This window comes from Pteropus vampyrus, unplaced genomic scaffold (genome assembly GCF_000151845.1).
Source record: "Pteropus vampyrus isolate Shadow unplaced genomic scaffold, Pvam_2.0 Scaffold66, whole genome shotgun sequence".
In the NCBI taxonomy this organism is placed as follows: domain Eukaryota; kingdom Metazoa; phylum Chordata; class Mammalia; order Chiroptera; family Pteropodidae; genus Pteropus; species Pteropus vampyrus.
This window is the reverse complement of record NW_011888847.1, coordinates 5,589,703-5,615,781: the sequence shown is the minus strand read 5'-3', so window position 1 is coordinate 5,615,781 and position 26,079 is coordinate 5,589,703. Positions and strand designations below refer to the sequence as shown.

General features: G+C 34.8%; 1 protein-coding gene across 3 annotated transcripts in view; it reads left to right on the top strand.

Moving 5' to 3' along the window:
• MTA3 (metastasis associated 1 family member 3) overlaps nucleotides 1–26,079 on the top strand; it is a 135,017-nt gene that overhangs the window by 61,391 nt on the left and 47,547 nt on the right. For all 3 annotated transcript variants that reach the window (XM_023531307.1, XM_011361354.2, XM_011361352.1), the window contains exons 6-8: nucleotides 4,219–4,336; nucleotides 14,417–14,519; nucleotides 17,241–17,340. In XM_023531307.1, coding sequence (XP_023387075.1) covers nucleotides 4,219–4,336; nucleotides 14,417–14,519; nucleotides 17,241–17,340 — 321 coding nt within the window. The remainder of the gene's footprint in view (nucleotides 1–4,218; nucleotides 4,337–14,416; nucleotides 14,520–17,240; nucleotides 17,341–26,079) is intronic.

Sequence of the window (26,079 nt, the reverse complement as noted above, 5' to 3'; positions counted from 1 at the left end):
ATACTTACTAACATTTCACAAACTAAAAATGACCTGAGGTAGCTCCACTTTTAAAGCTGTTGGTGAGCCAGTGGCAATAGCTTTAGTTATCTATTAACATTCTTTGTTCTCCTGTCTTAAAAAACAAAGAAATAAGTCTGATTCCATGGGGACCCCCCTCCCCATCAGCCTGTTAAGCAGGCTGCTTTATATGTTCTGCAGATTTTTCTTTTCCTTAGATAGCATTTTTTTACATGCATAAATTGTCACATATCAGTGTGACTTTTGAACAGTTTTACTATTTAATCTTTTCTACTGACTGCGACCCATGATTAAAACACAGTGCAGAATTTCTCACTGGATGGTATCTCCTTGTTGGTTTTCTCCTTTCCTGTTAATACAGTCTGTCAGATCTTGAAAATAGAAAGTTTTGTACCAGACAGATTATCCCTTATTTGCAGTTCGCTTGGCTGGGTCTTAGTAGAGTGCTGATGGTAAGGATAGATTCTTCCAGAGTATAAAACAGAGAACTCATGCAGTAAGTGACTCTCGGAATCATAGTGGGAAACAGGGACGAGACTTTACTGGTTCAGATGACCTCCATTGGTTATACAGAGTTCAGCAAAGGACTGGTGGCCAGGTCATTTATCCATTGGGCTTAGTAACTAGGGCTTTTTTGTGTTTTAAGGCAGCTGTCTCCAACCTTTTTGGCATTGAAGACAAGTTTTTCATGGACCCAGGCAGGAATGGTGGTGGCGGTGGTGATTTCGGGATGATTCAAGTGCATTACATTTATTGTGCACTTTATTTTTATTATTATATTGTAATATATAATGAAATAAGTATAAAACTCACTATAATGCGGAATCAGATGCCACCAGATGCAGCTGTGTAATTGAAGTACCTCAACTCACTTGCCACCATAAAGCCTGCCACCAGATGCAACTTAATTGTCTTTTTCCACTCACCGATTGGGTGTTTTTTTAAAATTCATTTATTTTTATTATGGTGACATTGGTTAACAAAATCCAGTAAGTTTCGGATATACAATTCAACAGTAAGGCATATATATTTTGCATTGTGTGTTCACTGCCCATAGTTAGATTTCTTTCTGTCACCACATATTTGACCCCTTTTCCCTGTCTACCTCCCCCTCCCCCTTTTCTGGTAACCACTAGTCTATTGTCCATGTTCATGAGTCTCAGTTTGTTTGTCCTGTTTGTTTGTTGCTTTTAGGTTTATTTTTATTTTTATTTTTTATTTTTTTTATGGAATGTTTTGTGATATTTATTTTTTATAAAATAATCAGTATTCTCTTTCATGAAACATAATTCTTAATACAAAAACACAAAATCTGTGTGTTAATTTTCTTAAAATATCTCTTTTTTAAAAAAGGAGCATTTAGATTAAATTTACTGAAATAAAGCACATTTCATTAAAATTACATTCAGACATTCTTGAAAGTCACAGCATCACAGATCATCCTATGGCATACTGGTGCCGGATTCTGTGAGTTAATCCGCCACATATTTTAATGCTATAGAAATATGAGGCTGGTAAATGGAAATTTCATGAGTTGACAGCATAATCTTCCAAATATGTTATAAAAATTTCATTTGTTTTAAAAGGAAAGGTGATTTACTAGGAAATAAACTCATAAAAGCAAATTCTTCAAGTTTTATCAATTTTTTCCCCTATCAATATTTATATTTAATTTTATTCACATCAGTATCCAAATAAGGTCCATCCATACATTGCAATAGGCTGCCAGATTTTTTTTCAAAATTATTTATTTATTTAATTGAAGAAATGATTAAAATTTTTTTCCCCCCCTTCTACCTCCCCTCTGCTTTTAGGTTTATATCCCACATATAAGTGATATCATGTGGTTTTCAACTTTTCCTGTCTGGCTTATTTTGCTTAGCTTGATTATCTCGGGGTCCATCCAAGTTGTAGCAAATGGCAGGATTTCATCTCTTCTTCAATGGAATGGTACACAGATTCCATTGTATATGTGCACCACAGCTTCTTTATCCAGTCATCTGCTGTAGGACACTTCGGTTGCTTCCATGTCCTGGCCACCATGAATAGTGCTACTATGAACATCAGTGTGCAAATATCTTTTCGGATATATGTTTTGAAGTCTTTGGAGTAAATACCCAGTAGAGGGATTGCTGGATCATATGGTAGATCAATTCTTAGTCTTTTGAGGAATCTTCCTTACCACTTTCCATAATGGCTGTACCAATTTGCAGTCCCACCAGCAGTGTGTGAGTGTTCCTTTTTCTCCACATCCTCTCCAACACTTGTTATTACTTGTCCTGTTGACAACAGCTTTTCTAACAGGTATGAGATAGTAGCTCATTGTGGTTTTAATTTGCATTTCCCTAATAGCTAGCGATGTTGAGCATCTTCTCAAATATTTGTTGGCCATTTCTATGTCCTTTAGGGAGAAGTGTCTGTTCAGGTCCTCTGCCCATTTTTTAACTGGATCATTTGTTTTTTTGTCGTTATTGAGTCTTATGAGTTCTTTGTATATTTTGGATATTAGGCCCTTATCAGAGGCGTTGCTTGCAAATATTTTTTCCCATTCGGGTGGTTGTCTCTTTACCTTGTTGACAGTTTCTTTTGCTGAGCAGAAGCTTTTTAGTTTGTCGTAGTCCCATTCATTTATTTTTGCTTTTGCTTCCCTTGCCTTTGAGGTCAAATTCATAAAATCCTCTTTAAGTCCAAGGTCCATGAGTTTAGTCCATATGTTTTCTTCTATGCACATTATTGTTTCAGGTCTTATATTCAGGTCCTTAATCCATTTTGAGTTAATTTTGGTGTGTGATGATAGGCAATAGTCTAGTTTCATTCTTTCGCAGGTGGCTTTCCAGTTTTCCCAGCACCATTTATTGAAGAGGCTTTCCTTTCTCTGCTGTATGTTTTTGGCTCTTTTGTCAAAAATTTTTTGCGCATATAATCATGGGTTTAATTCTGGCCTCTTGATTCTGTTCCACTGGTCTGTGTGTCTGTTTTTCTGCCAATACCAAGCCGTTTTGATTACTGTCATTTTGTAGTATAATTTGAAGTTGGGCAGAGTGATGCCTCCAGCGTCATTCTTTTTTCTCAGGATTGCTTTGGCAATTCAGGGTCTTTTGTGCTTCCATCACTGATAGGGTTTTGGAATGAGTCCGCAAGCAATTGATTTTTTTACAGTCTTGGTGCAAACATCTTTCCTAATGTTAATCTGTATTTACAGCCACTCCCCAGCACTAGCATCACCGCCTCGGCTCCACCTCAGCTCATCAGGCATCGTATTCTCGGGAGGAACGCACAACCTAGATCCCTCACATGCACAGTTCACAGTAGGATTCGTGCCCCTATGAGCATCTAATGCCTGATGACCTGAGGTGGAGCCGAGACGGTGATGCTAGTGCTGGGAAGGAGTTGCAAATACAGATGAAGCTTTGCTCACTCACTCATCACTCACCTCCTGCTGTGCAGCCCAGTTCCTAACAGGCCACGGACCAGTACTGGTCCATGGCCCCGGGGATTGGGGACCCCAGTTTTCAGGGACCATGGAGAGTTAAGTAGGTGTGCCAGTGATGGTAGTATGTATAGTTGTGTCTGTCTGTCTGTCTGTCTGTCTGTCTGTCTATCTATCTATCTATCTATCTATCTATCTATCTATCTATCTATCTATCTATCTGTCAATCCTTCAGAATTTCAAGGAGAACTGCAGAATTATAATTAATATAGTAGACTACATATAAGCTCAGCTTTTCTGTAGTTTATTTATTGTGGATGTGGATGCATTTTAATATTTTGATACAATGTTGGATGAAAACTCTAAAAGTAAGAGGGCCTGGTATCTATGAAGGCATCTATACTGTTTAGTGTGGGCTTTAGAGGTTTAAATGATTACTTGATTTTAAGTGTCTTACCTTTGACTTATGGCTTAACTTTGCTAGCTTTTCAAAACTCTGTTTTAAGTCAGTTAAATGCTTTTCTTTTAGACTAAAACAAATAATAAGTCTTTATCTTCTGCTTCTATTGTAAGCTATTTGTTTTGACTTGCTTTAATGCTACATTGTTTTACATGATGACAAGAGCATCATGCTCTCCGTAAAGATTTATGAATTTATTCACTAAAGTGAAATTTTATACAATCTGAAGTTGTATGGTTTCATTATTGTGACATTGGATTTATTGTCTTATAATAAAAGCTTACTTATATATTTTCTTTCTTTTCAGGATACTTTTTTCTACTCATTGGTCTATGACCCCTCAGTGAAAACACTATTAGCTGACAAAGGTGAAATCAGAGTGGGACCTAGATATCAAGCAGACATTCCAGAAATGCTCTTAGAAGGTATGTTTTCCTTTGAGTTTCAAGTCCTATGAAAACATATAATATATTTTAAAAATCAAATATTCTTTTTCTCATATGGGAGAAACAACTTTTAGGCTAAAGTTTAAGTGTTATGAGTTCTTCCAATTTTAGAAATACAAGAAATAGAAGGGATAATAATTTATTTAATTAACTTCATTTTCATACATATATAAATTTATTTATTTAAATTAGTTTCAAGTATACAGTACATTGGTTAGACATTTATATAGTTTGTAAAATGATCCCCCCAATTGCTCCCTCCTTTCCCTGGCCCTCCACCTGCTATCATATTAATGCTAACTGTATTTCCTCTGCCGTGCACTCCATCCCCGTGCCCAACTATCAACTACTAATTTGTACTTCTTTAACCCTTCACTCCATTCTCCCAACCCGCTAATCCCCCTCCCCTCTGTCCGTCACCAAATTGTTCACTATATTTGTGAGTCTGTTTTTGATTAGTTTGTTCTTTTTTGTTCCTTAGATACTGCATATAAGTGAAATCATATGGTATTTGTCTTTCTCTATCTGACTTATTTCACTCAGCATAATAACCTCTAGGTCCATCCATGTCGTTGTAAATGTTAGGATTTCTTTTTTTTTTTTTTAATGGCTGAGTAATATTCCATTGTATATATGAACCGTAATTTCTTTATCCAGTCATCTGTTGATGGGCATTTAGGTTGCTTTCATACCTTGACTATTGTAAATTGTGCTGCCATGATAATTATTCATTTTTGATTTCACATTTTTATGAGTTTCCTGGCTGCGTTTTTCTTTTAAATACAAGATTAAGAGCATTCGTGTTGTTGAACTTGCATTTTAATGTGATACACTCATCCCTTGAAATCCTAAGTGCCCTTATTAAGTCATCTATCAGAGGAGGCCATGAAACAGTTACATTTTGAACAGTTAAATTTTAGTAGGGATTGTGGCTGATCTGAGTAGTTTATGTACCAGAGAGTTTCAGAGCTTTGCATTTTAAAAACATTTTCCTAGCTAGATATAATTTATATTTTCCTGATTACAATAGTAAAACATTCTTACCATTAAAAAATACAACACAAAATAGAGAAATGTATAACATAGGAAATTAATGTCATGCCTTTTCCTTCTCTCCAAACCCATATTTAATTACAATGATTTGGTAGGGTATATTTGTTTTGTTCACACTTTGCCTTATGCTCCATCCAGAAGTAGTCCATGTGCAGTGTGGCAGGTTGCACATGTTAGTCTACAACTGCTTCTTTCAGTTAACAGTATCTTTTGCATCTTTCCATCTGAGTAGAATGACTTATTATTTTTAGTGACTGTACAGTTCTTAACATTTGCATAGATGTATCAGAACTTCCTTTTCCAGTCCCCTGTTGATAGACTTTTAGGTGTTTGCATTTTTTTGTTATTACAAATGATGCTACTAGAAAATCTATACATTTATTTATGCTCTGTAAATATTTCTCAAGCATAACTTTTTGGAAGGAAATGGTATGTATACATTTTAGATATTGAAAATGTTTCTTTGCCATTCAAAAAGGCTATGTTTAATGTCTTCACCAACACTGTAAGCATTAGGGATTTTCTCCCCCTCAATTCACTGCCCCCGCATTTTGATATCTCATTGTGTTTATTTGAAAAAAATTGTTTTAACGTTGAGATTATGCTTGCTTTTGTTATTATCTTTAGCCCTTCTATAAATTTTTTATGCATTTTCTACTTGTGTTTTTTATCTTTTCATGTCTTAGCAAGACTTCTTTGAATATTAAAGGTAAACAAATACAAAAATGTTTGCTCTTTGTCCACAAGTATTGCAAACATCCTCCCCACTTTATTATTTGATGAAAAAATAGTGATTTTAAATTTATTTACTTCTTTGTCATCCAGAAGTTTAGGATTTTTTAGTCTTTTCCTTAAGGCCTGTGAGTGATTTGCATTACTCACAGAAAGGCCTCCACTTTTGTTTCTGCCCTCCGATTATTAAAGCATATGAGTTCTTCCATAGGTTCTTCTCTCTACCTTGCCTTACTTCTAGAAAATATATGCAGAAAAGTTAAATCAGCAGATACTCAGAGTAGAGTTTGTGAATCATAGTACACATTGATGTCAGTGGTAGGTAGGTGGGATGGTTGTGAATAATGCTAGGCTGCAGACTTCTGCACTTTCATGAACTTAAGTAGCAGGAAAGGTCGGTCAATAATGATTAAGCTTGGAGAACAGAATGCTGTGTCTGTACTCAGCTGTGTTTGGACAGTTTTTTTGACTACACTGTGAGTATTTATTATAGGCTGAGAGATTGCATTTATTGACATTCTGATCTGTACAAATCAACTTGTCTTCTAGGAATAATTTTGAATGTTTATAGTAATGTTCTATGTTAGACCTATATCACTGTACCTAAGTGTTCACTAAATATTTATTATTGGGAGAAAACACTTGATTTTAAAATCTTACAAGTAGTGCTGCAATGAGTATAAAGGATAATTTTTCACTCTGGATATAACTGGAAAATATATCCTTAAAAGTGGAATTGCTAAATCATAGGGCATGTGTTTTTGAAATTTTGTATAAAATACCAAATTGTCTTACAGGTATTCATTTACAAGTGGGTTTTTCTTGTTTTAATTCTGGGATAATTTATATATAGTAAGTAATTTCACCCTTTCTAGTGTGCGTTTCTTTGAGTTTTTGGCAAATGTATATGCTTCTAGGAAATAGTTCAGCAAGTCCATCTGTGCACAGGCCAGGAACGTCTCTAGTGCTCATGTATGCATAAGCACCTAGACCAAGCTCTAAATCCCCATAGCAGTCCTTTGTTACTCCTTCCTGAACTCTGATCTCTCCCTTCTTCAAACTGTGGAGACCTGTGTTCATACAATATTTTTATGCTACTTTTATTATTTGACTTTTAAATTTTGTGCTGCCTGAGTCATTGATTATGTGGTTCTCCCTTGAGCCCTGAGCACAAGCCGAGACGTGTATAGTAAGTCTAGAAAATTTTATGTATTGCTCATGTGAAGATAAATGCTGAACCAAGTAATGAAGTTGGCATATTTCAAGTAACAGCGGGCAGAAAAATCTGATCAAGGAATCTCATGAGTTCTCATTGATCCAAAAAGTTATTTAAATATAGTATTTGTCCCTGAAAAGCAGAGTGATATAATTTGGAAAACACATCTACCTAGTTTAGAATTTTTAAAAAAATTATTTTAGAAAACAGAATAATACATAAAATGCAACAATTGATTCTATAGTCCTCAAAATGGACTTGAGGTTCTTCTAGTTAAGAGGAATGATTCTTAATAGTTTGCGGCATTTAGGGAGTAATGCCAGTTCTATGACAAAGGCATTCTTTGTATTTAGAAAATCTGACTAAATATTCAGTAATATAATAGATCTTATAGTTCATTAATGAGTATTAATTGCCTTTAACATAATGTTCCTTCTGGGTGAATGCTTTATAAACTTTATTCAAGCAATAGAACTCTTTCTTTAAATGAACTATTATACAACATGACCTTAAACAAAAAAGGAAAATCAGGTCATTGTGGGTGAGGTGTGGGGAGAAGCCCCCATCGAATCTCTTGAGGTGCCTTAGGGAACTGTAGGATACAGAGAATGACAAGTTGAGGCTGCTTTTCAGTATTCCATACCGCTTAGAATCCTACCTCTTCATTACATAGTCAGAATCCCCAGATAAACTTCACACAGTTTGAAGTGTTTATGATGAAGTCCCTTTGTAACATAGCGTAACGAAGGGGCACCACTGTATTCATTTGCTTCTTCCCATTTTTTAAGTCTTAAAATTATTTTATTGCAAATAATAGGAATTGTGGTAGATAATGCAATTATACTAGAAACAAAAGCAGGAGTCCCTTGGAGCATCCCTTCTAACCCTCTATTAACTGTTGTTATTAATTTAGCATATTCTCCCAGACTATTACATAAGGATTACAGAGATCCATGAAATTATATTCCTTGCAATGTTTTGTTGTGTGCTAGATCCAAGTTTATCTATCTCTTATTACATGTTTTATGGTAGGGCATATTTTCCCTATTGTTCTTTTAAAATTTCTTAACAGAGAGGTCGCCTATAAAATTTTTTTCTTACTGTTGAGATTTATCATCAATTTGTTAATTTCTTTCCTTTCAGATTTCACTAGGATTCTGATTTAAATTGTATTAATATTACATCTTACTTGGGGAGGTGATTAATCATTTTATAATATTGAGCAGTGTGTGGGTCTGTTTTGAGATTTCTGTTCCGTTTCACTGGTTTGTTTGTTTCTGCTGAGGTAACTTACTTTTAATTATAGAGGCCTTGTAGTACGTGTTAATATCTGATGATGCTAGTCCCCCTCTTATTTTTCCAAGTGAGTTTTTAAAGAAATCAGCTGGACTAAAAACCAGAAAAAAGAACCTACCTTCCTGTTTTTATTGGAGTTGCAACTAATTTTTGAGTTATTTTAAGGAGAACAGACATTTTGATGATGTTGAAACATCTTAACCAGAAACTGGGCTATCTTTCCTTTTGTTCCAGGGTATTTTGGGGTCTTGTGGGAGGTTTTTTTTTTTTTTTTAAATATAGAATTAGTCATATAGATTTTATACATTACTTGTTAAGCTTTTTTTTTTTTTTTTTGGTTAAGCTTATTTTTAGGTTTAGAATTTGTTAGCTTTATTTGTAAGTATTCAACTTTAACAAAGAAAAACACTTTTTTTTTTTTTTTAATTATAGTTAAAGAAAGCACTTTGGACTCTTATATCAGCAGTCAGGTAGATGCAAGACTTAAAGAACCTCTTTTCTTTTTTCACTAATATATTTTTAGGGAAGAGGATGTAGGACTGCAAGTAAGTATACCGGCAATTAAACCTCATATAAAAACATGGACATTACCATCATAGAAACTGTCATATGTAGCCAGGACCTGTTTTCAGGGAAATTAAATAGTAAAAAACATCATATTCCAGAACAGATATTTAGGACTTACTGCAGTCTCTGCCTACTAACCCTTTTGATACTCCGAGTGGGTACATTTTGACCAGTAGCCAGATTCCAGTTTGCATTCGCATGGGCTGCAGAACTTGAATTAATATCCTGAGTAGGTGGCAGCATCAGCACCATGCCAGAATATATTATAAGCTTGCTTTCTTTGTGAACGTGTCTTGATGGATTCTAAGAGATTGTTGTGGCATTTGTCTTGCTAGTGAATAAATCTTTTTGTGACTTTAGAATTTTTAAATTAATTTACGGCTGCCCACCATCTGATGAACTCTTGAGATCTGGAAAGATCAGTATGTAGTTTGCAAAAGAAGGTAAAGGTTTCTGTGAGATTTTAAATCTTCTTTTGAATTTGAGTAAAGCACCCACAGAATTTTCCATAGAAAAAGATATAATGTGCAAAGTTTTGAATAATTATTTCACTGTATTGAAACACTGAAAATTTAAGAAAGAAATCTATTTACATATTAAATTAAAATTTATAACTCTTAGAAAGTATAATAGTAACATAAATTATTAAACTACAGTGACTCTAGATTCACAAGTTTGGATAAAACCTGGCTCTGCTATTTTAACTGAGTAACCTTGGGAAAACTGTTTAACCCCTTTTAGTTCCCATTTCTTCCTCTCTAAAATGGGAATAATAATGTATATACATACATAATAGTGCTGTGATGATCAAATGAAGTAATTCAGTTAGCACAGCACCAGACACCCATTGTCAGCTATCACAATTGCTTCTCTCCTGGTTGCTACTATCTACTGCTAATTAAATAACTCATCAGTGTTTGGGAACTTCAGGAAGTCTCTATCTTTGAGAATTAGAGTTAAAGTAGTACAGTCCCTTCTGCTGTAACACATGGTTTTTAAATTTGGATTAGCCCATATGCATTTGGTAAATAGGAAAATGCCAGTATAATGTGGAAGTTGGGTCAGTTTATCTGAGACTTTCTCCAGCAATCAGGAAAGCAAGTATTCTCACAGACAGTTTAAGGAAAATAGACGGAAATTCTACTGAAATAAATGCCTTCCTTTAGTAAAAGTAGTGGCTGATTTAGTCGCCTCGAAATCTGTAGCACTTTGTACTATATTAAAACTATATGGAGCAGCTTGTAGTTACAAATGAAGGGGCTATGAAGATATTTTCCCCAGTATCCAAAAAACCCCGCACCCTGGATTCTATTTTTAATTTTGTTGAAATTGTGTACAATGACCTATATCTTAGTGGAGGAAGCATGAGTCCAAAGTTTAAGGAGATAAAACATCCACTGACCTTTGTGCTTGGTGCAAAACAAATATCAGTGGAGATTTAGCTGCATTAGTATTTTTATTATGATTGTTACTTTTATTTTTTTTTTTGAATGCTCTGGTTACCAAGTTCCATATGTTTTCAGAGTTTTGTCCTTTTTTTTTTGGTAAACCCTATTATTTTTAGTGTGTAATTTTGTAGAATGTGCTTTTCAACAATGTGGTGAATGTTGCCCAAATTAAAAACATCAACCTATGACAGTTAAGTGTAAGCAGGTGTTGATTGCAGCCATCTGAACAGTAATTATCAACCCGGGGCAGTTTTGATATGCAGGGGACATTAGACAATGTCTGTAGACTTTTTGGGTTGTCACACAGGTGGTGGTGGTAGAGATGCTGCTGAACATCCTGTAATCCACAGAACAGCCCCACCTCAAAGAGTTATTGGGCCCAAAGTGTCTATGGTGCTGAGGTTGAGAAACCCTGCTGTAAAGGGTTCTTGGGACATAGTAAGCACTAAATAAATATTAGGTAATATTATTAATTAATTTATGTAATTATAATAATACTTAAATTTTCCAGTAATTTTATGATCTAGTCTATTTTTGTGCTTTTGATTCTGTTTTATTTTTATGCTGGTATAACATTGTTTGATTGATGTTGCTATATCTTATAATCCCATCCAGTTTAATTAATTTTCTTATTATTCTTTTCATAATAATATTATTTTTGTAATTATGAATTGACTTGTAATTTGGATCATTTTATTGGCTTCCAAGACTAAGATGTATTAATTTTAACCTATTGAGTTACTTGTACAAAAATTATACTCTTAAAATTTTTAATCTTTTTATTTATATTCAAGTCATCATGTAATTTCTTTTTATAAACATGCTTTCAACTTTATTTCTTAGCGTTTTACATTTTTACCACAATGAATGTGTTTTTACATTATTGTTTTTTGTTTAGAATGCTATTGAGTTTTTTATATTCACCTTTCATAATTTAATACATTGGTGAGACTTTCAGAACAATATTAAACAAAAATAGTGATAAATGGTATCTTTATATATTTCTGAATTAACTATAACATAAAAAGTATAATATTTTGGTGATTGGTGTAAAGAAAATTAATCATATTTAGAATCAAGAATATTTCCAGTGTTCCAAGAAAAGGCCTATAGGATGACAGTGTCATATAGTCTTTGAACAACGTTATGTGCTCTTAAGAGTATATACTGAAGAAGTACTTTATTCATATATTGTAGATATCTTAAAATATAGCTGCAATGTTAGAACACATTTAAAGTCATTGCTGAATCTGTATTTCTTTAAAATTATGAAAGAAAAAAACACATGAAGCAAAAATAGGATACTGTATACAATCAGGCAGTTGGTAAATATATTTACCAACTGCCTGATTGTATATTAGGGAGATCTTCATGAACTGGGCTGTTTGATGATGTGTAGGACTTGAGTAGATTATCATAAATGGAAGAGAGAAGTGAGATTATTGCAATGACTGGAATGAACATGACCAGAACATGGAATTAATAATCTTAGTCCAGTCTCTGGCTTGTACCACAGTTACCAAGACCATTCCAAAGATATCTGCTGGCTTAGCTGAGAATTTAGCTACCAGATTCTAAATAAGTTTATTCAAGAGCTTTTAAAAAGTGCTACTGTGAAGAAGTGATCACATTGTGATATAAATGTAATTATATGGTGAATCCAAAATGGAGAATTCTCGTTTAGAGTGACTGTTTGATACAGAACATTTCTATATTTATTGTCTTTGTTTTTGTTGCTATTTTTGTTCTCATCTCATGGTATTGTCTGTTTCTTAGGTGTTAGTATAAGTGCATCCAGGAGTGTTTTTTATTGCTTGCAGAGAATTTATTTTAGAATTCTTAACTGAATTCTCTTACTGCTGTGTGCTGCAGAATGGATGGATGGGATTGAAATATATCAATTTTACTGGAATTTTAAAAGTAAATATCAGTTTTACCTTTAAGTTCTGGAGTATATAACAGAGGGGCTTAATACTGAATACAATTGTCATTTTGTCTCGTATTATTTAAAAATAAAGATTTCAAATTTTTATTTTTACCACTACTATTTTTTGTCCGTCCTTCCTTCCTTCCTTCCTTCCTTCCTTCCTTCCTTCCTTCCTTCCTTCCTTCCTTCCTTCCATTCATTTACCATTACTATTTATCTTACTTAAAATATATTATTTGAAGATACAGGGAAGTGTAATTGTGTCATTCTTCTTTCTCAAGTTTCCTACAATTTGCATATTTTTCTGTTTTTAACTGAGCGTAATGTTGAATGTCTTGGCTCAGCATGCTGAGAATTGTAAACAGAAACAATGAAAAACGAAGTGCTTTCAAATACTTTAGAAATCTTTGGCCTGCTACTCTCTGTTCTGCTTGTGCTTCTTTATATTTGGGAAAGTAATTGCTCTCTGGTTACTTGCCTTCAAACAAGGGCAGGATGGGCAAGTCCCCACTTGACAGCAGTGGCTGACCTCGGAGATTGCAGACAAAATGGCTGATTCTGCCCTCCCCCTTTCTCTGTTTAAGCCATTGATGCTGCCCGCTTGCTCCTGTATTTGACTGAACACACAAGAAGCCCATAGCCTGGGTTTGTCAGTTAGCAGGAAATGTTTAGCTTCATAGTATGTCAGTCAGTGCAAGGCACTGCCTGATATTATGGATGGAGTGATTCAAAAGCAAAACAAGGGCCAAAACAAAGTCCCCAGCCTAACAGGAAATCCATAGCTGTAAATCAAAATTCCTGTCGACTCCTAAGTCTATTTTCCATTACTGTCCTTTGTCCTGACATTGAATCCTGCTTGATTGTTACATCTCTTTTTGAGATATTCCTAAAACACAGCATCCTACATTATCCTCAGCCCTCACTCACCTCCTGTTTGTTTCTTTTCTATGAATGCCACCACTGTCCATATAGTTCTAAGGCTTGAAATCTACCTGTTGGATACAGGCCTGACATTCCTAAATCTTCTCTCTTTGTTCTCTGTCATCATTGTAAATACCAAGTCTGTCTGTCTTCATCAGGTATCTCTGTAGAACAAATTATATACCATTGCTAAATGTGAGATGTGAAGGTTAGTTCTGGTCTTTCACTTCCCAAGAAGGCAGGAGCTTCTCATTACCTCCCTATTCAGAAAATCTATGCAGTGTCTTCAGTAACATGCTCGTAATCTACTTCTTTTAGCTATCTCTTCTCATCCCCCTTAATGTACTCCTGAGAAAATGAGCTACCTTTCTGTCTATGACATGGCTTTGTTCATGTTCTCATTTCTTATTTTCTTAGTCCTTTTCTTCTGCCAGTGCATTCGTACCTTTCAGTTCTTAGCTAGCTTGAAAGGATTTCTGTAGTCTTCAGAAAGTATACATTATTTTGTGACATTTGTTTTTTTCACTTCTATTATAGTTATTTATGTGTAAGTTTTATCATAGTTTAAGCATCTTGCAGCATGAGTGCTTCTCTCTTTTTTTTTTTTTTCTTTTTTTTTGGTCTTTATATCCCTTAGCATGAAGCTTAGTGACTCACACATAGAGGTACCCAGGAAATACATGTAAATGACTAATTGAAAATGTTGTATGGTTAAGGTTTGGTTGTGTTATTATCAGTGTTCACTTTATAGAGTGCTCTACATCTGTTGTCTGAAAGAATGTACTGAAACCATGAACATTTGCCTTACATTTTCAATGCCGTGGTGACTACAGTCACCAGTTGTGCATGACAGTGTGTGTATCTTGTAACAAGACTCTGTTTCCTTTGTTCTCGGACAGGAGAATCAGATGAGAGGGAGCAGTCAAAATTGGAAGTTAAAGTGTGGGACCCAAATAGTCCACTTACAGATCGACAGATTGACCAGTTTTTAGTTGTAGCACGGTGAGTTTGGTACTATTGAGTCAAAAACATCTTTTCTTTATATAAAAGAATTTATATGTATTTCCTTTATATTCTACTTGTTTTTTATTGGTCATATTTTTTTCTAGTTTTGAAATAAAGCCAAATATATATCACACCACTTCCTAAATAATATAGTTTATTATCATTAGTTTTAAAAATGAAAATAGACTTATTAAACTTTACTAATTAAGATTCCACTAATTTATTACTAAATACTCCTTGTAAGAATGTAAACAATACAGAAACGTATAACGAGGAAATTCAACACTTAAAATCCTATAACTTTAATTAAAGCAGTGATTTTTCAGGTGCCAGTAATAATGTGTGCCTTGAATCCCCCTCACTGCATCCATACCTCCCATGCAACGGGGAGGCCCATTGCTAAGCATCGGGCTTTCCCCTGAGAGATCTAAGCCTGCTGCCTGGCTTACTCACTTCCTCTCTGCCCACCCTCTTTTCCTCTTCTCTTGATAAAATGAATGGGATAAAAATTTATTTTTATTTTTTACTTATAGAAGTAAATGATGTTCATGGGGGAATTGCTGCAAAGTAGAAGGTAAATGAGATTATCATAGCATCGTATTAGTGGAAAAATTGGAAAAACCTAAAAATATGCCAGCAAGCAATTGATGAATGGAGGTAAACTCAATAATGGAATATTACTTGACAACAATTAAAATGAATGAGAGCTATATGTACCAAAGAGATAAATCAAAAATAATGTTGAGTGAGAATACATACACTATGATCACTTATAAAAAGTTTTACAATGTGTGAACAGTGTCTTATTTCTCAATGGGCATATGTATGCATATGCATATTACGTATATGTATGAGTTCTGGGACTGTGTATAGGGGGCTGTAACAAAATTTAAAATATTTATTTCCTTAAAAAAAAAAAAACTTGGCAAAATATTGGAATCAGGTAGATCCAGACATGATTACAAAGGTCTTCATTATGTTCTCTGATTTTCTCTTGAACTTTTTCAAAATGCAGTGGAAAAAGAGCCTTACCCAGTCTTAGACAGCACTGTTCATAGTTCCTGTTACCATGGAAGTTACACATCGTATTGGTGGCTACACATTCTGACTCCAGAGCCCATGTACCCAGCCACTAAATGATTAAATGAAGAGACTTGCTGTACATTGCTGGGGAGGAGCAAGTCAGTGGGATAGACAAGATTGAAGATTTGGGAGTAGAAATGAATCATTGGTGGAACCACTGGCCCCCAATTTTGGTCTATTTAGTAGATATTGCAGTGTCAAGATTTGATTATCATTTTCTTTTTTCCTTGATTGCCAAGGGCCATGTGTTTCCTTTTTCCTTGAAGCCAGGATGAGAGGCACCAAGGAGAGTCACCTAGTATCTTGTTTGATTTTTTAAAAATCTAAATGTAAATTAAGACCACAATCAAAAAACACTGCACATCCCATCAGACTGGTTAAAATGTAAAAACCCACAGTGCCAAGCATTGGTGATAAGGTGGAGCAACCAGCACTCACATCCTACTGGTGGGAGTATGAGTTGGTATAGCTGCTTTGGAAAACTGTTTGCTGTCATCTGACATACACGTACCTTAAGTTTCACTCCTAAATACACATCCACACCTGTGCACCAGAAGGTACGTATACAGATGGCATATGAATATCACTATCCATAGTAGCCCTAAACTGGAAACAAATATCCATCAACAGTAGAATGGAGTTGGGGGTAGGGCATCATACAAAAGGTACTCCATAGCAAGGAGAACGAATGAACACAACTATAGCCAGCAGCATGCGTGAATCCACAAATAATTTTGAACAAAAGAAGATGGACATGAAAAGTGTACTAGTGTGTGATTCTAGTTAAGTTCTCAAATGAGCAAAATTAACCTTTAGTGTTTGAATCTAGGATGGTGGTTTGTTTGGGGGCAGAGGGAAGGAGTAGTGATTCGGAATGAACCAGAAGGAGTCTTCCGGAGTACTGTTACCTTCTGTTTCTTGACTTGGATGTTGGTGACATGGATGCTTTCACTTTGCCATAATTAAATAGCTGTACAATGTGTACTTTTCTGCACACGTGTTGTATTTTAATTAAAACATTTAAGTAATCTCTTCCTCAGCTAATGTGTTTAAAATACGGGCAACAAGCGGCAAGTCTTAACTTCATTTCATACTTTGTCTCTTAAAGTTAGGGTTCTCTACCTATGGGAAGTCCTTCTAAATCATTAAATGATGATAGTGTCATGGTAATTTTTTAAAAATGGAAATGAGCCCTTAGGAAGAGGTTGATGATATTTTAAAGAAAAAATGTTATTGAGATTTCACAATTTGGGCTAAAAAAAGGTGGGAGGGGTCAGTACTTGCTTTGCAGTAATAGTCAAACTCTGTAAGCTAATTTACTTCTCATTTTTTGAGCACATTTCAATACCAAATTGTTTACGTCATGGTGTTTAAAAATAGATCTTTCTCTTCTTTATTCCTCAATCCTACTTTTTCTTAATTTAATTATATGTAATGATTCATGTATGGTGAATTGTCTTCTCAATTTTTAAATCTTATAGAAAATACTTTTTATTTGATAGCAGATTCTCAAATATCCAAGAACTTGTTTGATTTTTCTTTTATGGTTTTCATTCACTACCTAAATGTATTACTTTAAATAGAAAAAAAGAATAGAGCCTTGACTTTTCCTTTTTGTTTTTGTGGTTTATTCAGTGCTGTTGGGACATTCGCTCGAGCCCTTGATTGCAGCAGTTCTGTAAGGCAGCCTAGTTTGCATATGAGTGCGGCTGCAGCTTCTCGAGACATTACCCTGGTAAGACGCTTTTTGAAATTTTGGGGTTATTTCTTCTGCTACTTGTGTAATTTTACCATAAGAGCATTGTTGTAGACATAAGAGCTTTTTGGCTCTTAGCCTTGCTGACTGCAAGGTTGATTTGGCTTGGCATGTTGGTTAACTGGCGTGTCTAATTCTTAAGTTCTCTCTTGTGTTTGTGAGCTAAGTAAGAATGACTATTCATGGCATAAGTACAAAATGGTAACAAATATTTTGGGGAACACAGTTTAACATTCACACCCATTTGTTTTCACTTCTGTGTTATTTTCATGCATTCTATCTATTACCTAAAGCATACATAATGCTTTACAGTTTTTTAAGTGTAAAAGATTTCACTTCTTGAAACCATTGTTATAGGAGTTATTCTTTTGTCATGACCTTTATTCAGTACCAGTATTTAAAGTTTTTGTGTCTGTTCATTAGAAAGAGGTTCTACTTTCTTACATTACTTCATTACATTTTGGATGCCATCTTCTAAGACTATTTCCTTTTTCTGTTGGTGATCAAATAAAGCTGCCCGTATTCAGCTTAATTATACCACTAATGCCTAGCTGGGCATCGGGCTTGGCACTTGCTTCTCTCTCTGTGCCCTTCAGCAAAGTAGATCTGCAGGTTTTTTGCTGGTTGAAGTTAATTACTATATTCAGTTGCCACAACCCTTTGAGATAGATGGGCATGGTAGGTTGCTCATTTTATAGATAAAACTGAAGTTTGGTGAGGTTATTTGACCAATACTCCATGTAATAAAAGTTTCAATTTTATTTTCTCATAGAATAGAATACAATGATAGATTTTATTACTTTCTCATTATATTCTAATTTAACATGCCTCCCACAAAATATCATAATAATGTAAAAATTCATACCGGAATGTACACCAAATTTGTTTTCTATAATGCTTTCTTGTATTTTTGTACATTTATAGATAGTGATGAAAGCCTTCATAGTCTTAGCCATTATGGAGTCTTTCTTTATCCTTTTTAAAGACTAGAATGTTGTTTATAGAAGCAAATTTTGTTCTCTTCACTGGTACAGTAATATTTCATATAAATGTTTAGGGATTTCAAAATAGGTTGTATAAAACTTTTATTCTACCAAAGAAGCAAGAATATGGATAAACGTGTGTAAAAACCTTCAAAATCTTGTTGACAGATATTTATATGAACCAGAACTCCATGGAATGTAATCACCACCATATATATTTTTCTGTTCAAAAATATTTCATCCCCCCCAAAATTTTCCCAATTCTAAAATTAACATATGCTTATAATGAAAAATTGAAAAATACAGTACAGCAGGAGCCAAAAAAAAGTTTTGTTCTCATTACCCAGAGTACAATATTCTTTACTGGCTGATTTTTAGCCATTTATTTTGCATTATAAACAATAATAGCAAATTATACAGTAGGACAGAGGATAATGTAATAAAACTCCACATAACGCCACCTAAAATAAATAGTTTAATTCTTTGCATTAAAATAATTTTCAACCATTAGGGTTAATGTTGAAGTCTCTAATATTTTCCCCCTAGTCCTATTCAGCCTCCTTCATCTGTACTTATGACCCTCACCACTCCTACCTCCTGTCAAGAGGTAGCCACTGTATTATTATATATACATAATACACATTATTATGTATAATAGTCTGTTTTTATAGTTTTACTATGTATTCATGCATCCACAAACAACATAATCATTTGTTTTGTGTGTGCTTAAATTTACTCTAACATTTTGCCATTTGCTTATTGAGATCTAGATATGTTAATAAATACATACCTAGTTCACTCATTTTAACTACTTTGTAGTATTTGTAGTATTTTATAGAATACTGTACCACATTATTTATGTTTTCTTTTACCAAGGAACATCTGAAGTGCTTTAAAAACATTTTTCTTTTGCTGCATTGAAATTTACAACACATTTCCCTTTGTACGCATGCGTGTGAGCCTTTTCTAGGCTAGAACTACAATTGAAATAGTAATTCACATGATTCATAGGGCATTCCTCATTTTGAAATTGACCACATGCAGCCAGATTTTTCTGGTTGAAATTTGTAATTTCACAAGTACTTAATGAGTGTTCTCCTTTCTCCATCCATTTTCTTATATTGTCTTCAACACTTGGTATTTTTAGACTTAACATTTTTACAAACTCGATGCTATCTCATTTTAATTTGTACTTACCTGATTACCTAGTGAGTTTAAGCATGTTTTCATATGTTTATAGCTCTTCAGTTTTTTTCTTCTTTGTAATTTGGATTTATATCCTTTGTCTGATCTTCACTTGCAATATTATTCTATTTTTTTTTAGTTTTAACATTTTATACATATTTAAGACTGTAAGTATATCTGGTTTATTTTTAAGAATAAAGTTGGGGGTCTAACGTTTTTTCCATATGGAAAATTAATCATCCCACCACCTTTTATTAAATTTGTTGTTTCCTCATGATTTTGTAATGCCTCTTCTATCTTATTTCAAGGTCCTAGATATGCTTAGATCTGCTTCTGGATTCCTAATCTGTTCTTTTTATTGACCTATATATCTTGTCCCTGCACAAGCACCACGTTATAATAAATTATGATAACTGATAAGACCTTAAGTCCCATGTGAACTCTGTTTTGAACACAAAGTCATTTAGAACAGTCTTCTATTCTGCCTCACCCCCCCCCCCCCCATATTTCCCTAACACTATAACATAAACACTATTATAAGAACCTGGAAAGTTTTTTTTTCTAATGTTGCATGATCTTGTCTTGTATAGCTCTACGGTTATTTAGGAAGCCCAGTCTCTTGTGGTTTAACATTGTTCTTATGAGATAATGCTTCCCAGATTATAACTGGGGATACTATCCCTGTCATAGCACAGCAGATTCTCTCTATTTTGTCTGAGGACCGAGAGTGGAAAGTCATGTCTTGAGGTGGTACAAAGCTCTTAGAACAGTTGAGACTGATTTGCCTGAAGATGTGTCTGCCAGGTGAGCAGCAGGTGTATGGACTCTTGGCTTGCAGGTGCAGTAACTCTGCTGCTCACTGCTGGTGACTGGTGGGACAGCAGACGAATTTCTTTTGGAAGAGGACAGTTTTCAAGATTCGGTAACTGTCTCTGTCAATGAAGGCCATGTATAAAAGAAGCATTTTAAAGAAGACACAACTTATATACCTTAATTACTTTAAATGTCATTTGGGTGTATCTTTTACAATACATGGTTATTATGCTCCTTCTAGGCAGGTGCTTTCAGATCCTCCAGTGTTTTTGTCTCTTCTGTTTGGTTTCCTTTAGTATTTAGCAATTTGGAGGTCACTTTTATATTACATCTATTATCTTAAATTATTTATTACTATAATTGTTATCTTTTTAAGCAGAAGTGTACTCAGAGTCTCAGGAAATTGTATTTTGGCATGTTTGTACAGCTGGTTTCGGAGACAGGGTTTGGATCTGTTCTTGACTCCTGCTGGGGAGTCCTGTCTACCAGATTACCTGTTCTGTCTCATTCTCATTAAAATGGCGTGGCTTTAAATGTTCTTGTCTGCCTTGGATTAGGCAGCACTGAAGATGATCTGCTCTTTTGTCTACAACATGTAAATTCCCTGGTTTCCTGCTCTAACTACTCTAGATTCAGCTTTACTCAGACTCTTTTTGTATGTTGTTATTGTGTTGACATTATATTTTTAGTGCCATAATTGACATCTCTTAGAAGTTGTGAAAGCAGGAAGAAATCAATGCCCTTTGTTATATTAGATGCCATGACTTCCACCTTTAATCCTGTTTTCCTAGTGGTATGCTTTCCACTTTGTTGTTAAAATATAAGATCCTGAGGCATTTCTATAAAAATGAGTGGGAGTGGTTAAAATTGATTATTAATATGTTGAGAATATAAGTTTTGTAGATTGTTTCCCAAAAAGAACTTGTGAAAGGCTGATAAGTTCTTTTGTACCATTAAATGAAAATGGTTTCATCATTCAGCTGAATTTGGAAAGTCAAGTTCTTATTTTTCCTACAGTGTTTGCATTCCTGTAACATATCAGGTTAGTATTTTTTTTTTTTTTTCCATACGGTAACCACACTGTGGATCTGAAGACCTCCCACTGCAGAGATGCCTCGTTCGGAAACTGTGGGAACCTGAGTAGCCTGTTCTAGGTGATTTTCTTTGTGACTTTTCCATGAGGACTGTAATTGGGCTTTCAGCATCCCTAATCCGACACATTCATTTATACGTGACAGTCAATATATGCCACTTGTCAAATCACCAGTCATATTTTGACAGTAGATAATTAAGCTGCCTGCTGATCACTAGCTCTAACTTCCTCATTTTGAGATCCGGGACGAACATAGCTGGACTGTGAATTTCAAACACTGCTAGTCTAAGATATATAATAAGATTTATAATTATTAGTGCATTGAAACCATGGAGGCTTCATAGATTTCACCCTTGTTTCATTAAAAGGTATACTTTGTATAATATGCAAAGAAAAAGTCTGTTTACAACAATACCTGCATTGACCTTTCCTCCTCCCCGCGCCTCCCCCCACCCCACCCCCGCCCTTCCTTTGTGGAAACAAAATTCTTTAGAACAAACTAATCCCTGTGGTGGTTAGTAAGTAGTAGTTGGTGGATACTCTAGCTTATTAACTTCCTGTTTGTTGTCTGCACCCTTGTGGCCGGAGGGACGGAGTGCCCATGTACATTGTTAGGGAGCTATTGTGGAAGCAAAGCCTCAGTCTCTGAGAATAGGTAATTATATTGGTACTGCATTTCTCTTTTGCCTAGACTCTGAGGACTAAAGCACATTGGAGATTAGGATCCTAAGAAAAGAGCTTTTTGAGTTGTTTAGGGCTTTCAAAATCTCCCGTTTTAGACTATTTTAGAAATAATGGTAAAGTAACTTACATAAAGACTCACATTTAATTAGTGACAGAATCAGGACTAGAAATTTAGGCTTCCTGATGCTGAGTCTGGTTCTGAGAAAGGTCAAGCTGTGTTGATTTAGTAGGGAGGAAGTATTATCCTGGAATATCTCTAATTCTTTTATTACATCTGATCTTTTAAAAATGTAGCTGTGATTTTGCTGTCTCCTGTCTTATATCCTTTTAGTGGCTTTTAATTGCATTTAGGGTGAAAACCCAGATCCTTAAAAGCAGGTCAGCAAGACTATATCTCTCTCCTTCCCATTACCCCCCACATGTCAGCTTTTAACATCCATTAGTATAGTGACTATATCTATCTTTCCTCATTGTTGAATCCCCAGCACCAAACGTAATTCCTATATACTAGGTGTTCAGTAAATATTTGAGGACAAACAAATTAATTTCTGTCTCTCGGATGGATTCTTTTTAAAATAGTCTGTTTTAAGCATTTTAATCTTTTTTTTTTTTTTGCCAACTGCATCTTATCTGTAATATATATGAATTCTAATTTCATCATATCACCAGAGCTGTGTACATACAGTCTGAAGACCAGGAGTTACAGAAAATTTAGGTATTGGATACACTTGTTTAAAAATTATAGTAAAATACACACAACATAAAATATACCATTTTAACCATTTATAAGTGTACTGTTCTCTGGTATTAAGTATCTACTTTGTTGTGCCACCATCACCACCATCGATCTCCAGAATTTTTTCATCTTCCCTAACCGAAAATTTGTACTCATTAAGCAATAACTCCTCATTCTCCCAATTCTTAGCCCTTGGCAACCACAGTGTTCCACTTTTTGTCTCTTCGTAAATTTTTGACTACTCTCGATACCCCATTTAAGTGGAACCATACAACATTTGTCCATTTGTGCTGTCTTATTTCACTTAACTTAATGTCACTTGGTTAAGGTTCATCCATGTTGTAGTATGTCAGCATTTCCTTCCTTTTTAAGGCTGAAAATAATATTCCGTTGTATGCGTATAGTACATTTTATTTATCCATTCATCAGTAGGTTTCTTCTACCTTTGCCTATTGTGAATAATGCTATGAACATGGGTGTATAAATGGTGGGTACACTTTTATGATTCTATGGGTTTTTTACCCCCTGGATTTATAGTTTATAATCCACATAGCCTTATGCAAGTTATTTAACCTCCCTGTGTCTGAGTTTCTTCATCTGCAATGGGAATAATAATAAAACCTATTTGCCCTGCTTTAGCGGGCATGGATTGACCAAAGGGTATACAGATGCACCTCTATAAGTTGCTAATAAAAGTATCCAAGCATATAGAACTTGTTGGAAATGCAGTGGCTCTGCAGAGCATGCCTCAGGGCTGTTTGTCCTGAGCCCTAGGTTCTCTAAGGGGTATAGAGCTCTGTGACTTCGGCTGCCCAGGTTAGGTGGAAGACAACTAATTTATTGCTATCTCACAAATCTTTGAGCTTCCATCATCATTTCAGAGGAAATTACATTCAACAGTTTATACACTTTTATTTAAGATAATGTTCACAAATACTGGGCTCTTATGCCTCTTGAAGTCCTGGGCCCTGTCCTCACTGGGAAAGAAAGCAGATGATGCTTCAGTGTCCTGAACAAGAACTCTGGCACTGTCATTCCAGCCTCCCAAAAAGTCTGTCTCTGAGTTACCTTGTAGCATCAACTTGAGGATTAAACGTTGTAATTCCTGTGAATAATTTAGAACAGCATGTGGCACAATGTAAGAGTTCAATAAAAGTTGTTATTGAGATGATAACAGTGATGCATTTCCCCTCCAATCTTTGTTGAGTCTCATTTACTTTCTTCTAATTTTGTAGCATTGTTGATTATCTAAAAGGGGTTTTGTCATGCCGTTTTTACCACCATTGGAGTAGATTACTAAGTTTGAATATGGTCATTAAGCTGTGACTAACCAGACATTTCATTATGATTGTTACAAGAAAATCACTATATGATTTCTCCTTAAAACAAGCAATAATTTTTACAATAAAAATTTTTCCTTCAAGAAAAACGTTGAAAAGACAATTAACTTATTTTCCTAATATAGGAAGTTGATTTAGCCAACAGTAATTTTATTCTTCAGATATTAACTCTTTGTAAAAATGCTAGCCAGTAATCTTGAGCTTTATTTTCTTTATTTGTGAGTTCTCTTCAAATCACATATTTCATTTAGGGCCTTGAGGATATTGGGTATTTGAGGAGAGTTTGCAAATCACAGTCATTACATTATTTAAAGAAATTGGACTCAGCAGCACATTTAAATCTTTTGGTTGACATTTTAGACACCAACTTACACCAGAAATGTAGCCCTTAAAATGAATGTAAAATTGATAGAGCGAGAATTTATATAATTTTTTAAAAGTCAATTTACTTATGAGTAATATCCATGCTTCGGTAAGATTAGATTAGAACGAATGGACTACTACTGCAGTGCAAATAATGAAACATGGAATTATCTTTCCTTGTAGATACATCATTAAGGCAATAATATTCTACATTAGACACACTTTTTGTCTGAGGATCTATTGCAGATGAGAATTTTAAAATTATATTAAATGAGCTTAGAGATACTGCAAACTGTCCTAGGAGAATTGTTTGTGTGTATTGAGGTCTATTTATTCATCTTTCTGTTAAATTGAAGTTTAGTTAGTTTGTTTTTTTAAATACATAGCCTTTTACTTTACTTTTCCCCCATGAATTTGACACTAATATAAGAAGCATCAGAAAAATCATTATAGAATGGGACTACATCAAACTAAAAAGCTTCTGCTAAGCAAAAGAAACCGTCAACAAGGAAAATAGACAGCCATCCGAATGGGAAAATACATTTGCAAGCAACGCCTCCGATAAGGGCCTAATATCCAAAATATACAAAGAACTCATACGACTCAATAACAACAAAAAAACAAACGATCCAGTCAAAAAATGGGCAGAGGACCTGAACAGATGCTTCTCCCTAGAGGACATACAAATGGCCAACAAATATTTGAGAAGATGCTCAACATCGCTAGCTATTAGGGAAATGCAAATTAAAACCACAATGAGCTACTATCTCACACCTGTTAGAAAAGCTTTTGTCAACAGGACAAGTAATAACAAGTGTTGGAGAGGATGCAAAGAAAAAGGAACACTCACACACTGCTGGTGGGACTGCAAATTGGTATAGCCACTAAGGGGAACAGTATGGAGGTTCCTCAAAAGACTAAGAATTGATCTACCATATGACCCAGCAATCCCTCTACTGGGTATTTACCCCAAAGACTTGAAAACACATATCCGAAAAGGTATTTGCACACCGATGTTCATAGCAGCATTATTCACAGGACATGGAAGCAACCAAAGTATCCTACGATAGATGATTGGCTAAAGAAGCTGTGGTACATATATACAATGGAATCTTACTCAGCCATAAGAAGAGATGAAATCCTGCCATTTGCAACATCATGGATGGACCTCGAGATAATCATGCTAAGCAAAAAAAGCCAGACAGAAAAAATTGAAAATCACATGAGATCACTTATATGTGGGATATAAACCTACAAGCAACAAATGAACAGACAAACAAACAGAGACTCATGGACATGGATAATGGACTAGTGGTTACCAGAGGATAGGGGGTGGAAGAAGACGGAGGGATGGGGTAGACAAAGTAAAGGAAGTCAAATATAGGGGGTTGGGGGAGGGTGAAGTAGGTAACGGGGATCAAATATATGGTAGCTGAAGGAAACTGGACTTTGGATGGTAAACACACAATAGAATATATAGATGTCAAATTATAATGTACACCTGAAAATTATATAATTGTA